The sequence below is a fragment of the Cryptomeria japonica genome, chromosome 3 (genome assembly GCF_030272615.1).
Source record: "Cryptomeria japonica chromosome 3, Sugi_1.0, whole genome shotgun sequence".
NCBI lineage: Eukaryota > Viridiplantae > Streptophyta > Pinopsida > Cupressales > Cupressaceae > Cryptomeria > Cryptomeria japonica.
The window spans coordinates 343,760,644-343,777,133 of NC_081407.1; the positions used below are offsets into that span (position 1 = coordinate 343,760,644).

The 16,490-nt window shown below is 31.2% G+C and overlaps 1 protein-coding gene across 2 annotated transcripts; it reads left to right on the forward strand.

Moving 5' to 3' along the window:
- Nucleotides 1–2,546: 2,546 nt before the first annotated feature.
- LOC131874627 (putative disease resistance protein RGA4) lies at nucleotides 2,547–14,336 on the forward strand. 2 transcript variants are annotated; one of them, XM_059218310.1, is made up of 4 exons: nucleotides 2,547–3,618; nucleotides 11,655–11,717; nucleotides 11,902–12,147; nucleotides 12,243–14,336. In XM_059218310.1, exon 4 carries the CDS (start codon nucleotides 12,659–12,661, stop codon nucleotides 13,586–13,588), a length of 930 nt encoding a protein of 309 aa, XP_059074293.1. In that variant the 5' UTR covers nucleotides 2,547–3,618; nucleotides 11,655–11,717; nucleotides 11,902–12,147; nucleotides 12,243–12,658; the 3' UTR covers nucleotides 13,589–14,336. Both variants share the same exon structure in this region, with proteins under 2 accessions (XP_059074293.1, XP_059074294.1).
- The last annotated feature ends 2,154 nt before the right edge of the window (nucleotides 14,337–16,490 follow it).

Genomic DNA, 16,490 nt, shown 5'->3' on the forward strand with positions numbered 1-16,490 from the left:
GATGAATTGAACTTCAATCAATAATGAGTCTTTTACTTTTAAAACCATTATGAATTGAACTTCAATCAATAATGAGTCTTTTACTTGTAAAAACATTATGAATTGAACTTAAATCAATAATGATTCTTTTACTTGTAAATTAATTTTATAACTAGCTCATTATATGTGTAGGTAGTGATGATACTATAATGGAGGATCATGGTCAATATTTTCCTGGATAACCATTATGGTGTAGGATACTTTATTGTAATGGATTGTCTATTGAGTGTGTAACTCTATTTAGAAATTGGATCTTGGATGGAGTGGCTTGTTTTTTCAAGATAGAGACATTATTTGCATACTATATTTTTGACTTTATTTGCATACTATATTTTTACTCTATTTAGAAATTGGATCTTGGATGGAGTGGCTTGTTTTTTCAAGATAGAGACATTATTTGCATACTATATTTTTGAGTTGGACTACTATTGTGTATGTGAGAAATTGGCTAAATCCATTATGAATTTTATTCATTTTATGCCATTAGCATGCAATTTTCTTTGGGTCATGTTATTTTTACATGATACTTCAAATATGTTTTGACATCTAACATGTCATGTGTTGTGTAAATTTTTAATGATTTTGAGGTGTACACCAAAGAAATTGTCACTTGATTAAGAATGCAAAACTATAAACATTCACCAAAACTAATAGAGACATGAACTAACTTGTCTAGAACCGTTGATAGTAAACAAGTCAATAAAACACTATATAGGTGTCTAGTAGGATATTGATTTATTTGACTAGTACTTGTCCATACATATCTTATCCAAATGGAGTCTTGTCCCAATTTAAAACTCATTCAAACTAATAATTGATTTAACTATGAAGGGGGTTCTATTTAAATCTTCAAGGAAAACATAGAACTTCATATTGAAATATTCAAAGCATCTCCATTTTAGAAAAGAAAAGGCATCATTAAAATGAGAATATTGTTTATTTTATTCTAACAAATTAACAAGCATGAGTATTTGGTTCTATTCTTTATAAGTAGGGCAAGATGTATAATTCACTTATTTTTCTAGTCCAAAAAGAAGTTGTCTAGAGCTTGATCTGGTATAACTAAGTTATCAATGATAAGCATAGGTACAACAATAAATGAGAGAAAAAATGGATAACTTATTCATGTATGAAACATTAATTTAATTTTATGAATAGTATTATTGTTCCAACATAATAAACTTTTATTGTATTAAGTATTTTGCAAAAAAATTCTTCCAACATAAAGAAGCGATATATTAACTACAACATACTAATTATTCAAACATTTGCAACCATTGATACATCCAAGGCCAAACAATACGAGATCTCATAACTATTTTTACGAATAAATACAAAGGGTCAAACCCCTAGATAGATTAACTTTATAGTATGAAACAAAATGATTGCAGACAAGCAATAAACATGCAACAGGCCTAGGATGATATCATGTAAAAGAAGAATGCAAAGTAGATCTCCTTTAAGCTCTTAGGTTAAGATCAACTTTTAGCCTTCCTAGATGGGTTTAAAATGGAATGAATGAATGATCTTAAATACAACAACATAAAATACGGATCAAAAAATTACATGCTAAGTCAACTCATAATGGCTAGTCAAGTGGTCCATAATAGATAACATTGAATTTTAAAAGTGAATAGTATAGATCCAATCGAAGGGGATCAACAATAGATTTAAGGATCAATGATGCAAATCTACAAATATTTTTGATATAGTAAAAAGATATTTGATCCAAGTAAACTAAAACAATCAAGATGTAAAGAGCAAATGTTTCTCATATAGTAAAAGGATATTTGATCTAAGTAATGGGTCATTTTTTAAGTATTCTTACCTTTTGCACTTCATTGAAACTTGCAAAATAAAGAAAAATTGTAATGAGTAATTTTTGTCTCACATTTTTAAATAGACACAACCGCAACATGCATTAAAAACCTTCCTTGAAAAGTAAAAGAAATAGAGGGAGAAAGGTAAGGGATTTTATTTGTTATGGTAAGTGATAAAATAATTCTAACTATGCAAAAGAATTAAAGGGAATTTGTCTCAATACATCGCTTCTTTAATTAATGGCACCCAGCACCCAGAGCGAGTCAAACCGGCGGACGTTAGCAGGGAGATCCGGGGATCCGTGTAGGGTACGGGCTGATGGGACCTTGGCAGTTGATTGGACGGCGTCAGCAGATGGCATCGCATGGGATGGAGGGGATCGCATGGAGAAGGGAGGCATGGGCATGCGGCAGCGGGCCATTTTGTCCGCTGCATAGCCATTGCCGGGCAGATACAGCCCAGAAAAACTTCAGGAGTGGAAGGAGGCTCTTCATAACGTCTCATTTTACACTGGTGAAATAATAAGAAATGAAGAGTAAGCGCCACACTTTCGACCTCCCCATTTTAACAAATATTTATTCTTTTTCACGTATATGTAATTTAACTTTGGCATTGCATAATAACCTGTCAGTATTTTGATTTTGCAATGCTTTCATTTTTTCAGTGACGAGATGAGACTGCTGAAAAATATTGTGAATCGTGTTTTGAAATTAAAAAACGATGTGCCACTGACGGTTGCAAAACACCCTGTCGGGCTGAAAGAAATAGTGCAAGACTTTAAGATGAACACACTCCAATCTGCCCGAGGTGATGCACGAATTGTGGGAATCTGGGGAATGGGTGGCTTTGGCAAAACCACGCTTGCCAAAGAGTTATACAACAAAAGATTGCCATCCATGGACAGATGCAGTTTTGTTTTTGATGTTAGAGATAGTGCAGCCAAAGGTCTATTGCATAAAAAGCAAATTCAACTCCTCAAAGACCTTGTGGTCCAAAATCAAACATTTGACAATACAGAGGAAGGTAAGGAAATTCTTACTAGGCATTTGAGATCTGTTAGGGTCCTCTTTGTTTTTGATGATGTGGATCATATTGATCAATTGGATGCTCTTTTGTCCGTAAAAGACCGTCTTGGAGAGGGTAGTCTCATAATTGTTACAACACGGGAGCGTGATGTTCTTAATTCTTGGGGTATATTTTCTGTATATAAAATGAAAGCACTTCACTCATCTTTTGGTGAGCAGATTTTTTGTTGGCTTGCTTTCTTACGACCTTGTCCTCCGAATGGATTTAATGAGCTTGTTAAAAAGTTTGTAGAGGCTTGCCATGGATTGCCCTTGTCTCTTAAGGTATTTGGGGGACAACTATATGGAGAGTCTTGTGAGGAACATTGGAAGTCTTTTTTGGAAAAGATCTCAGGAATATTGCCCGATGATATAAAAAGGAGACTCAACATAAGTTATGATACCCTTGATGCTGAAGAGAAAGAGATGTTCCTAGATATTGCTTGTTTCTTTATTGGGGAGAAAAATAGTTTAGAAAAATAGTTTGGCAATTGAAGTGTGGAATAGTTTAGGGTGGAGTGGTTTGCATAGTTGGGAAAGACTCCAAAATAAGTGTTTGATTGAGTTGGACAATAAAAATCAGATAACAATGCATGACCAGTTAAGAGATTTGGGAAGAGAAATTGCAAATCAACATTCACCTTATTGGCTTTGGCAACCCCAACATATTGTCAATGCTCATAAACAAATAGAGGTAATGTCCATTCTTTCTTTTACTATGTTAGTTATTAATAGAAAATAATTATCTTTCTATATGCATACATTTGTCTAAGAATTTATTGTTTTGCAAATCAAATAGCTGTTAAAATGATAGTGTTATTACACTATTTGGTGATCAAATTACCCGTTCACTTATATTTATTTTAAATAAACTTTTTTGATTTTATGAGTTTTTTCATAAATACAAAAATCAATTGTTGCATGACACTCACATTCATTGAACAAAATAATTATAATTTTATATCTTTAGAGAAGCTCCATAGCTCCCTATAGACATGCAACCTCACAGTACTATATTGTATGAAATTTAACTTTTCCAAAAGGTCAATAAACACATTAGTCATGTTGTTACTTGTGTTACAATACATCAACTCTATCTCTTAAAAATTATGTTGATTTTTTGTATGTTTTAATCTAGCATTATAAATTTGATTGTTTCCTAATTTGATTCAACTTTGATTGCCACACTTGATAGGTGTGCGTTCTTCTTACTTTTCTCCTCTATATTTAAGAATACACCTTATCTAAACAATCTAATAGGTAGATCCCATAAGCTTGATGCTTGTCTCATCATTCTATAATTTGTCAAGAATAGGAGGTTCTTTTTGGCCCCAATATATTAGGCTATGTAAATGAGTGGAAGGTGAATGGATGTAGATGATGTAGATTTGATGATATTATGCTTATGTCTTGGAATAGCTCAATAATATATTTAAAAGAATCTTCGTGGGTGCCCCCCTTAGTATTATTAATATCATGGAAAGATTTAGGTGTTTCGATAAATATACACTCAAATTCTAAAGAAACAATTTTAGATGATCCACACCTGAGTCCTTGAAATATTGAATGAAATTTTGGTTGAAGAGGCTCTATTATTCCTTGTTCATGTAGTTTAAAATATTTTCCTTAGTAACACACTTCACATATATATGGTTACCTATAGGATACCATTTTGTTTGTATAATAAGTATTTATTCTTCTTCATCTCTATAGACCCATAATGTTGTCTTCATTAATATTTTCTTTATCTAAGATACCCCAACATTTAAAACTTTGGAAAGTAACTTCATGGTTGACCATAGGACTTGAATGAAAGTGAGACAAATCCCTACATAGAAAGAATCATGGAGTTCGTATTCTCCTTATCTCGTGTCAATGATTTTAGCCTTGATATAAAAAATGGTATGTGAAGTGGATGGGGATTTGAGTAAAGATAGATCTATCTAAGATAATGATGAGGTGGTTACATCATTTATTAGCCAATGATGTGAACAATTATCTTCCAATAAATTATAGTATTAAAAGTGTTGATGGTTGGTGAGAATAGTAACTTCAATACTATTATAACAAAATTTAATGTATTGGTGGTAAGTGGAGGGTAGAACTTGTATGTCATGTATCCATGACCATACAAGAAGAATGTTGTTACATGGAGATCTATCATAGTCATTAATGGAATCAAGCCTCTAGGATTACTTAGAAAACCAAAAGGATGCCTTACACAAGAGATGAAAAAGAGAAAAATAATTCTTAATTATTTGTATAATTGATTAGATTGATAATGAATATACATAATGTACATATGCTGCCTTGCTTATACAGGTAAGGTTGAAATATATGATTAAGAAAGATCATGGCACTATGTTTCTTAATTCTAAATAATGAGACAACTAACATGATAAATGTTAAATGACCTAGGACAAGAAGTAAATAAAAGATAAAAGATGAAAATATTATCTTATGACAACTAAGACTTCTAGAAATATTCCTAGAGACTAAGTAAACTTAACATTTGAATATAATCCAAAGTAGCTGAGAGATGGAAGATATTGAAAAATCTAAATGTTTGATATTTTCTACATCTTATATAATCACATCTTTAGAGGTCTTTTGGCAATTTAAGGTCTAGACTATCATTGGTCCCTAAAAATGGTTTCCATAAGCTAGGTGGGCCTAACCTTGGAGCAAACTCAATCACCAAAGTATATCTAGACCAAAAGGGACATCATCTAGATAGGATATGGTAGCTCAGTCAATTGAAAATGAACCCAACTTACATCACTGAACTCAGAAAACAATATAAGTTCACATGCCAATTAAAACATCACCAAAAACTGAAGTAACTCACTGTAAAAACTAAATGAAGATGTCATCCATCTCAAAACCCTAAAAATCACACATTACAGATCTGCAAGCATTCTTCATGATAGTTTTGATAGACACCCCATTGTTAGAAATAACACCAACTAATTATACCATCTAGGCAACAAAGGACCTATTAAATTAATAGTACAATATACATAAATCATAAATATTATATCCAAAACCACACTCCATAACTTTCATATATTGGAGGAATGAAAAACATTCTTCCACTGGGGCATTAAAAACTCTTTTTTACATATTAAAAATTCCACTACACCAACCTTCTAGAAACACCTCAAACTTTCTCAATATCACAACTAGACCATACAACAATATCACAACTAGATCATACAACAATATCACAACATTCACTTTTAGACCATGTACATCATCCATAAACCACACAGTGACATCAATGACAACACAATACATCAACTCAAGTTTCCAACATTGTCCCATTTTATCATTGATGACAACCCCTGCACCACCAACAACAAAGAAAACTGAATTGACAATTGATTTCTCTCTCATCTGTATCTCTCCCCCACTTTGACATCAAGGACAAAGAGCACTCTAATAAACTCTCTTAACCTTTTTGATAATCTCTGATAACTACAATACTCACTGCTCCCCCTAAGAGAAGTCACTGCATCAATCCAGGAGTAAAGGGTGAACTTTACAACTCCCCCGAGATGGATGCACCATCTAAATGCATCTAGTTAAAACAAGGAGGGGCTATAACCACCAATATTTGCTAGAGATACTTAAAGGTATCCTTCACCAAAGTCTTAGAGAAGATATTTGCAATATGTTCCTTAGTAGATACATACTCCAATATGTCTTCCTTCTCTACAACCTTTTGTCTTAAGAAGTGATACTAGATTGAAATGTGTTTAGTTCTTGAATGCATTACCAGATTCTTTGAGATGTTAATGGCACTTGTATTATCACATAATGAGAATTTCCTGATCAGACTCCACCTTAATATCACATAACAAAAAGATGTTGCTAGAATGTATTATGCTTCTATAGTAGATAATGACACTAAAGTCCCATTTCTTAATCAACCAAGAGACCAATATGTCTCTCAAGAAGAATGCACCACCACTTGTACTTCTCACGTAATCAACCACATTTGACCCAATTAGCATATATATATGCTTTCAAAGTGAAATCATCATCTTTCTTATATCAAAACCCATAATTTAGAGTCCCTTTCAAATATCTAAATATCTTTTTCATTGCTTGATCATGAGATTTCTTAGGAGTAACTTGATATCTAGCAACCAAACATATAGGCAACATAATATCCATTCTTGAAGTAGTCAAATACAATAATCCTCGAATCATAGATCTACACTTTTTTGATCAACATTTGGAGATCCATCATCCTTGCTTAACTTACAACTAGTAGTCATAGGGGTCACAACCAGTTTAGAGTAACCCATCTAAAACTTCTTCAACATCCCCTTGATATACTTGGTCTGAGAAATGATAATGCCTTTTTCTGATTGAATAATTTGAAGACGAAAGAAAAATGTTAACTCACATATCATAGACATCTCAGATCCCTTTTGTATATCTTCTCCAAATGTCCTATATACATTATCATTTCCTCCAAAGATGATATCGCCAACATACAAAATGACAAATAAAAAGTTTATCTTTGTCAACTTTGAAATAAAGATTTCTATTTGTAGTACCTCTTTTGAATTCTTTCTACAATAAATATCTCTCCAACCTTACATATCTTAAGGTCAAGATAAAAGCTAGAGTAATATCTTATATTAAGAGTAAGGATGATGGAACTAGAACAATGTACATGGATATCCCATTGGTTGAAAATGACAAAGGAGATATGATGCTTAAAATATTATCATATTATAACCACAAAAATGGACCATACCTATTGTAAATAGGATATTGAGGAGTTATATAGTCAAGTGAATATAGAAAAATCTAGGATGGAAAAGGATAAAAGGAGAAAAAGGTAATTGAAAAATCAATTTGCTAGATTGTAGAATTTTATAAGGAGGTTTGTTATCCAATAAGTAATTGAGGAGGTACCACAAGACCTAATGTTGACATATTGATAATAGATAGTTGAGTAAGATAAAAAGAGGCATGTTTTTTATATAAAATGGAGTGGATATAATCCATTTGAAAATAAGGAAAAGAAATCGTGAAAATAAATAGTAGAATGGGTAGGTTATGCTAAATTTAAAAGAATAGGTTGGTGGCTTGAGAAGTGAGTGCCAAGAAAGGCTTCAGTAAAATGACATGGAAATTTTTAGGTTTAGGGAAATACTTAAGATAGAGGATAATTTTTATTAAAAGAAAATATTGGTGATGACCACACTATATATTTGGTTGTAGATTGGTGAAGAGAGCTTAAATTTGAAAAGAAGATAACTTAAGAGAGTGATGATAACATAGTAAGCCCGAGGACACAAGTCACAAATTTATTGTACAAAGATGTAACTATAGTGGAGTGTCCAGTGGGTCATATTAGTAATACTAATGAGTCTTGTGGTGAGGAATCCTACAGATAGTATATTTTAAAGAAAGCTATTATAAGGTCGTTAGTGATAAAATTACCCATTGTGTAATAGAAATCATTCAATACATGAAAATAAAATTTATACTCATACTAGACTATCAAAGGGAAATCAAGATAAGGAAGGATATGTTAGGCTATGTGTACTCATACTAGACTATCAAAGGGAAATCAAGATACAAATAGAGAGGAAGATAGAGATAGAGATGCATATGAAGATGGGGATGAAGAAGGAGAGAGATAGAGATTAGGAGTAGATGGAGATAGGAAGTGTGTGTGTGTGTGTGTGTGTGTGTGTGTGTGAGAGAGAGAGAGAGAGAGAGAGAGAGAGAGAGAGAGAGAGAGAGAGAGAGAGAGAGAGAGAGAGAGAGAGAGAGAGAGAGGGGTATACAAGAAGATAAAGGGAGAGAGGTATACAAGAAGATAAAGAGAGAGAGGTATATTAGAGAGATAAAGTGGGGGATATGGAGTGAGAGAGCTGGGGAGAGAAAGAGGGGGAGGTAGACATAGGGTGGAGAAAAGGAGAGCTTATATGTGTATAGGAGAAAGAGAGAAGAGGAGAAGAGAGGGAGAGAAAGCAAGTTAGAGGAGGGAGAGAAACAAGGGGGAGATGGAGAGAGATAGGTTCTAGAGAGAAGAAGATTAGGGTGATATAAGACAATATATGAAGGGAGAGGGAGAGGGAGAGAGATAGAGAGATAGGGAGATAGAGATAAAGAAGGGCATGGATAGAAATAGATAGAGTGAGATAGCACTAAAATGAGGAGAGATAAAGTGGATAAGAGAGAGATGGATAGGAAGAGATAGATAAAGTGAGAGGGAGATAAATAGAGTGGTAAAGAGGATACATAGAGGAAGACAAATGTAGTGAATAATAGAGAGGTAAAGATAATGAGATATAGATAAAGAGGGGGAGGGAAAGATTGAAAAGGATAGAGATGTGTGTGTGTGTGGAGAGAGAGAGAGAGAGAGAGAGAGAGACGGCTCAATAAATAGAGTTAGAGAGGGAGTGATATAGACAAAGAGGGGAAACAATGTGTTATAGATAGGCGGAGATATAGAGAGATAGGGAGGGATGGGGAGGGAGATAGTGAGAGATAGGGTGAGATATAAGGGGATAGAGGTAGAGATATATGGATAGAAAGTGATCATATATCGATTATATCTTATATATACTTTTAGAATTCTCATGTGTCTAATTTAAGTCTTATATTAAGTTGAATAATATTATATTTAAATAATTAAGAATCATTTAAATTAATATAAAGACATTAAAAAGTTTATTTGAGAAAAAATATTAAATTATTTTTAGTTTATTAATCAAGAAAAAGTATATAATTTATTGTTTGAAGTTAATTGTTTAATAAATATATATAAATAATATTCTATTTATTGAAATTAAGAATTATATAATTATTAAATATCCACATAGGCATAAATTTTGGTGTTTGACATGAATAGTTTACACTTAAATTTTTATACAATGTATTAAAATAAATATATTATAAATATTAATTAGATGTTACATTCTTGTATATTTAATTATGTATATTAAATATTTGTATTTTATATAATAAAAAATAATATAATATTCATTTATATATAAAACAAAAATATATACATATGATTTAATAATATCATATTATATTAAAAATATAACAATAGTTAAAATATTGTAGATACTATATGCTATATTTGATTGATTAATTATCGATATTTGATTAATAATATATATAATATTTTAATTCTCAATATGCAATTTTCATATTTTAATATAAAATTATTCTATGTTTTATAATTTTTATATATCTATTATTTATTAATTTTATGTTTTCAAAATATATTATATCTATGTTTATTATTATAAATTATTATATATAAAAATAATATTTTACATAATTAATATGTAATTCATATTATAATTAAAAATATAACAAAATTATATTTTGTTGCTAAGTAATTTCTAGATTTGAGTATAACAAAAAATTCACATAATCAAATTCAGAAATTACTTAGCAACATTGATATAAATAGTATAAATCTCATGCTCCTAAAACTATATTCTTCTAAATCAAATATAATATATAATATTAAATAATAATAAATTGAATTTTTCTAAGCCAAATAAAACATAATTGAGAGGAGATATAAAATGAATTAAAGAGGCCTTATGCAAAAGTAAAAAGATTAGAAAAATGAAATTCCCCTATACATATGAGGACATTTGTTATAAAAAAGTATCAATTTAAAATGATAATTAGTTAAAAAAATTATTACTAATTTATAATATAAATAATATTAAAAATATAATAAAAAATTATATGAAGGTAATAATCATAATATTTTGAAATATAATACATAACAATGATATATTAAATATTAATGGTTAATAATAATAATAATATGTAATAAAAATATTAGAATTATATATTATGAAAAAATATAAATCAATATATTTTTAAAAATACTTTTTAATCATAATATATTTTAACAATAAAATATGTGAATTGTAGTTCTATATGTTGATTAAATCTCATAATTACCTCTAATCTTAAAGTTAAAATATAATTTAAGATTTGTTAAAATATGGGGGTTTAATTATAAATAAAATATCATTTAGGCTTAGGGTGAAAATATAATTTCAGATTAGGGTTAGAATATAAAGATTCAATTATATTTAAAATATCATTTAAGATTAAGGTTAAAATATTATTTAAGATTAAGGTTAAAATATGAAGTTTAATTATTTAAAAAAATAATTAATTAAATCTTATATTTTAACAATAATATTTTTTTTTTTTGTTATATTTTAACATGGTTATAATATTTTATTTATTTTAATTATATTTTTATAATTCAAAGATATGTAATGAGGATGGGGCCCCCTACTATGAGGCGAACTTATCAGATAGTTTCAATGGTCTTGTTGTTTTGAGAGATATTTTTAATCTTGATTTAAAAGAACAGAACAAATGATTCATTTCATATGAAATGCCTTTTCCATAATAAAGAGAATACAATTTTATAGTTTTTAAGAAACTCAACAATTCTTTAAAAACATTTAGCAAAAAATGACAGCTAATTAGAACTGATTGATTATAATTTAATACATGTACAATACTGAATGAGTGAGTTATAACTGATTTGTGACAGTTTCTTTCATTTCTTGAAGCTTATTATTTTCTTTATTGTATTTTTGCTTTTGTTTAATTTTAAAAAAACGAAGCATCTACAAATCTAATTGACACTTATTCTAACATATGAAAGATTAATTATTTATTATTCTAACATTTTTCTTCTTGTCCTAGAAACGAAATGCCATTCAAGGAATAATGGCGGATAGAATGGAACTAGAGATCAGGCGTCATCGGGTATGCTTGTCCATGTCTTTTGTTTGTCTACTTGTACTAATTTTAATTGTATGTACGAATTATTCACTTTATGTCTTTGTGTTTTTTTTAAGAATGCGTCATGCTTTACCTATTCAGCAGGGAAAGTCCTTTCCAAAATGGATTAATCAGTGAGGCTAAGGCATTTCATGGTTGGTGTTCGCAGGGTGAATCCATGGATAATATATGTGGAGTAATATCGTCACTTGCACCCTCTCTAGCTGAACTAAATGTTTTGGTGATTAGAGGAGGTTATTGGAATCATGTAATCGGTCAAATATCAAGAGAGTTGGTCTGGCTTCGCTGGTCCTCTATTGGGCAGAGAAATTTGAGGGTTTCATTGAACAATCTGAGGGTTTTAGAACTCTATGGAGCATATTCATTAGAAGAACTGTGGGAGGCCGATAACGATGTAAGTTTCTCACCTTTCAACTCTAGTAAATCATTATTTGAATTTTTAATAATTGCTTTATGTTTTACATATCTATACTCGGAAATTTGCTTCAGGCGCCTGTGCAGTTGAGAGAGTTGGTTATTTATAATAGCTTCAAATTCCAAAGATTTCCAAACTCAATAGGATGTCTCAAGGAACTGAGAAAGATAGTAATCGAAGGAAATACCAAGATTTTGAGTCTGCCAGAAGAGTTTTGTCGTCTTCAATCATTGGAGCACTTGCAATTAGGTTGCCCTGAATTGCTATCGCTGCCCAGCGGTTTTGGCAATTTGAGAAATCTGCGGTATCTCAATTTATATGATTGTTATCGGCTCATGCTTACATCCGAGAATTTCCAACACATGACAAAGCTGGAGTTTTGAATCTTGGAACCTGCAAGCAAGTGGGAGAGTTGCCTCGTCACATCACAGATCAAGCGACCTTGACAAAACTCTATTTGGATAATGTGGGTAGTGTAAGTGAGCTACCAATGAACATCAGTCAACTCAGCAAGCTACCAAAGATATTGATAAAGGATACGTTGTCGATAAGAATGCCGCCATGTCTTGGAGTTTTAATCTCCAGGATTATCAATCTTATAATTGATAGCTGTCCCAAGGTAGAGTGTTTGCCGTCCTCTCTCGGAAAATTGTCTTCCTTGACTCATCTTGAAATTTCTAGCTGTCCCGTGCTAGAATGTTTGCCGTCCTCCCTCGGAGATTTGTCTTCCTTGACTCATCTTAAAATTCTTGGGTGTGGCATGCTAGAATGTTTGCCGCCCTCTCTTGGAGATTTGTCTTCTTTGACTCATCTTGAAATCGCTCAGTGTGGCATGCTAGAATGTTTGCCGCCCTCCCTGTCAGATTTGTTCTCCTTGACACATCTTACAATTCATGATTGTGGTAAGCTGAAATGTTTACCAGCCCCGGGGCGTCTCATTCACTTAGAGCAATTAAAAATATGGAGCTGTCCAATTAGTCAAGTGGATATTTTGGAGGCGTCTTTACCCATTGCATTGGGCAACCTGAAGGAGATAGTACTAACAGGAGTAAAAGTGCCGAAGATTTCGATTTCTGAAGGCTGTTGTCCCTGTCTTGAGAGATTGAAACTTGGAAGTCATGATTTAGTGGAGATCGAAGCACTGCCAGCAAACCTTGAACGGCTGGAGATATCTAACTGTCCAAAGTTGAACAGGCTTCCCAGTTTTGCACATCTGACTTCTCTCAGAGAGTTTGAACTTAAATACTGTGGCCCAATTGAGAAAATTGGAGGTTTAGAATACTCCACAAGCTTGGAAATATTGAAAGTAGTCAGCAAGTGGGTGGTGCCCAGAATAGAAAATTTGAATCACATGCCGATGAGGAGGCTGGAATTCATTGCAGAAGAGGGATCATCATTGCACGTTGCATTTACACAATAAAGGTAATAATTATAATAGATTCTAGCAATAAAATTTTATAATTATCATTATTTAATTGTGCGTTGAGTAAATGTTGTGCAAGGAATGTGCAGAAATGGCCAGATGAAATCATGATCTATACACGGGCGGTCTCTGATGCCGCAACTTTCGTAAACTCCTTACTCCTTTCTCCGGATCTCTCTGTGGTAATTGGTTCTGACAGTATAGACACGAGGCCAGGCCCAGCCATTTTGCTATGTTCTGTTATAAATTGTTTGTCACCAGAACACTTGTACATAGTTTGTGATGACGTGGAAACACCTTATGAAGTGTACGTAGAGGAGGGTAAATGGGTATGGATAGTTTTCTGCACACAACGTTCCGCACACAGATTGCTCACTGCATGTGAAATCGCAATAGGCCATATGGAGGACTTCGGCAATGGCTACGCAGCGGGCCATGCCTTCTCCATCGGATGCCCCCATGCCATCACATCCGTCGATGGTGGACGTGTCTATTCTGGCTTCAAAAAGGCAGTACGGAATGACTAACACGCATGTTAGTCGCGTGTTTTACACCATTGATTTTGAAGTTAACGGTTGCAATTGACTAACCTGTCACTAACACGTTGTACGACAGGTTTGTTTTGGAGATAGAATAGCTGCGGCCATCGATGGCTGTCCATTCAAACGCAAACGGCCCCATCAACCTGTATATCACATGGATCTTCCTACATGCCTGGTTTTGTGCGCTCTTCCAGCCATTAATCCTCAACGCGCAGTTTACCTGCTTTAAAAAATATTAATAAAAACAAAATGTTTATAATTTTTTTAAAATATTTTTTTCAAAAATTTGTTTCCATGTTTTTGGATTATTTTATTTAATTGAATTATTTTTTAAGAAATTTGGAAAAAATGTATGTTGATTTTAAAAAAAAAAAATTATCAAAATAAATATATTAATTCAACATGTTTCTTTTTTAATCCAAATAAATTTATAATGATTGTCGTTGTATGTAAAAATATTTTTTCATTTTAGTGAACTTATTTAAACAGGTTGTTAATTACTTTTTTAACGATTATATATCATTATTTTTTCCATGTTTATATTTTAATTTTTCTAACATATTTTCTCTATCAATTGATTGTACTAATAATTTTAAATTATTCAACAACTATATTTTTAATGTACTAATAATTTTAAATTAAATTAATGATTTATACAAAATTAAATAGAATTTTTTTATACAATAGAAGTGGTATTATTCATAAAATTAAATTAATGTTTCATACATGAATAAGTTAACCATTTTTTCTCTCATTTATTGTTGTACCTATGTTTATCATTGATAACTTAGTTATACCAGATCAAGCTCTAGACAACTTGTTTTTGGACTATGATATAAGATAAATAGAAAAATAAGTGAATTATACATCCTGCCCTACTTATAAAGAATAGAACCAAATACTCATGCTTGTTAATTCGATAGAATGAAATAAACAATATTCTCATTTTAATGATGCCTTTTCTTTTCTAAAATGGAGATGCTTTGAATATTTCAATATGAAGTTCTATGTTTTCCTTGAAGATTTAAATAGAACCCCCTTCATAGTTAAATCAATTATTAGTTTGAATGAGTTTTAAATTGGGACAAGATTCTATTTGGATAAGATATGTATGGACAAGTACTAGTCAAATAAATCAAAATCCTACTAGACACCCATATAGTGTTTTATTGACTTGTTTACTATCAAGGGTTCTAGACAAGTTAGTTCATGTCTCTATTGGTTTTGGTGAATGTTTATAGTTTTGCATTCTTAATCAAGTGACAATTTCTTTGGTGTACACCTCAAATCATTAAAAATTTACACAACACATGACATGTTAGATGTCAAAACATATTTGAAGTATCATGTAAAAATAACATGATCCAAAGAAAATTGCATGCTAATGGTATAAAATGAATAAAATTCATAATGGATTTAGCCAATTTCTCACATACACAATAGTAGTCCAACTCAAAAATATAGTATGCAAATGATGTCTCTATCTTGAAAAAACAAGCCACTCCATCCAAGATCCAATTTCTAAATAGAGTCAAAAATATAGTATGCAAATAATGTCTCTATCATGAAAAAACAAGCCACTCCATCCAAGATCCAACTTCTAAATAGAGTTATACAGTCAATAAATAATCCATTACAATAAAGTATCATACACCATAATGGTTATCCAGGAAAATATTGACCACGATCCTCCATTATAGTATCATCAATCCCTGCACATATAATGAGCTAGTTATAAAATTAATTTACAGGTAAAAGAATAATTATTGATTGAAGTTAAATTCATAATGTTTTTACAAGTAAAAGACTCATTATTGATTGAAGTTCAATTCATAATGTTTTTACAAGTAAAAGAATCATTATTGATTGAAGTTCAATTCATCATTTTTTTCCCAATCATTTAAAGCTGCAATAACATGCATATTTAACATGTCAACTTAAATAAAATTAATTTAGAAGTTAAAGATCCAAAATTTGATTGAAATTTAATTTTCAATTTTCTTACCATCTCTAGTTTGCATTGCATCCATTGTTGTTGTTTGGTTAAGATCCGTAGGAAAGGGCTTGACATATGTTCTTCATGTATTTGTTGATCATTTAAAACTGCAAAAACATGCACATCAACTTAGATAAAATATTCAACTGTAAAGCCACATTATGTCATTAATATGAAGAATATTATATTATTTAATACCTGGATTGGCTTGTCGAAATGTCTGAGTGGGGATAACATTGGCCAATGATGGTTGATCTCCACAAATTTTATCTAGTTTGTTTGAATATGGACATAAAAGTTATTAGACATATGAATTGAATTTTTTTTTATAGAATTAATAAATACATTTAATAGTTAAAAA

What these genes read in the sequence shown, in the direction of transcription:
- LOC131874627 (XM_059218310.1), top strand. Translation starts at nt 12,659, where the DNA reads ATGAACATCAGTCAACTCAGCAAGCTACCAAAGATATTGATAAAGGAT.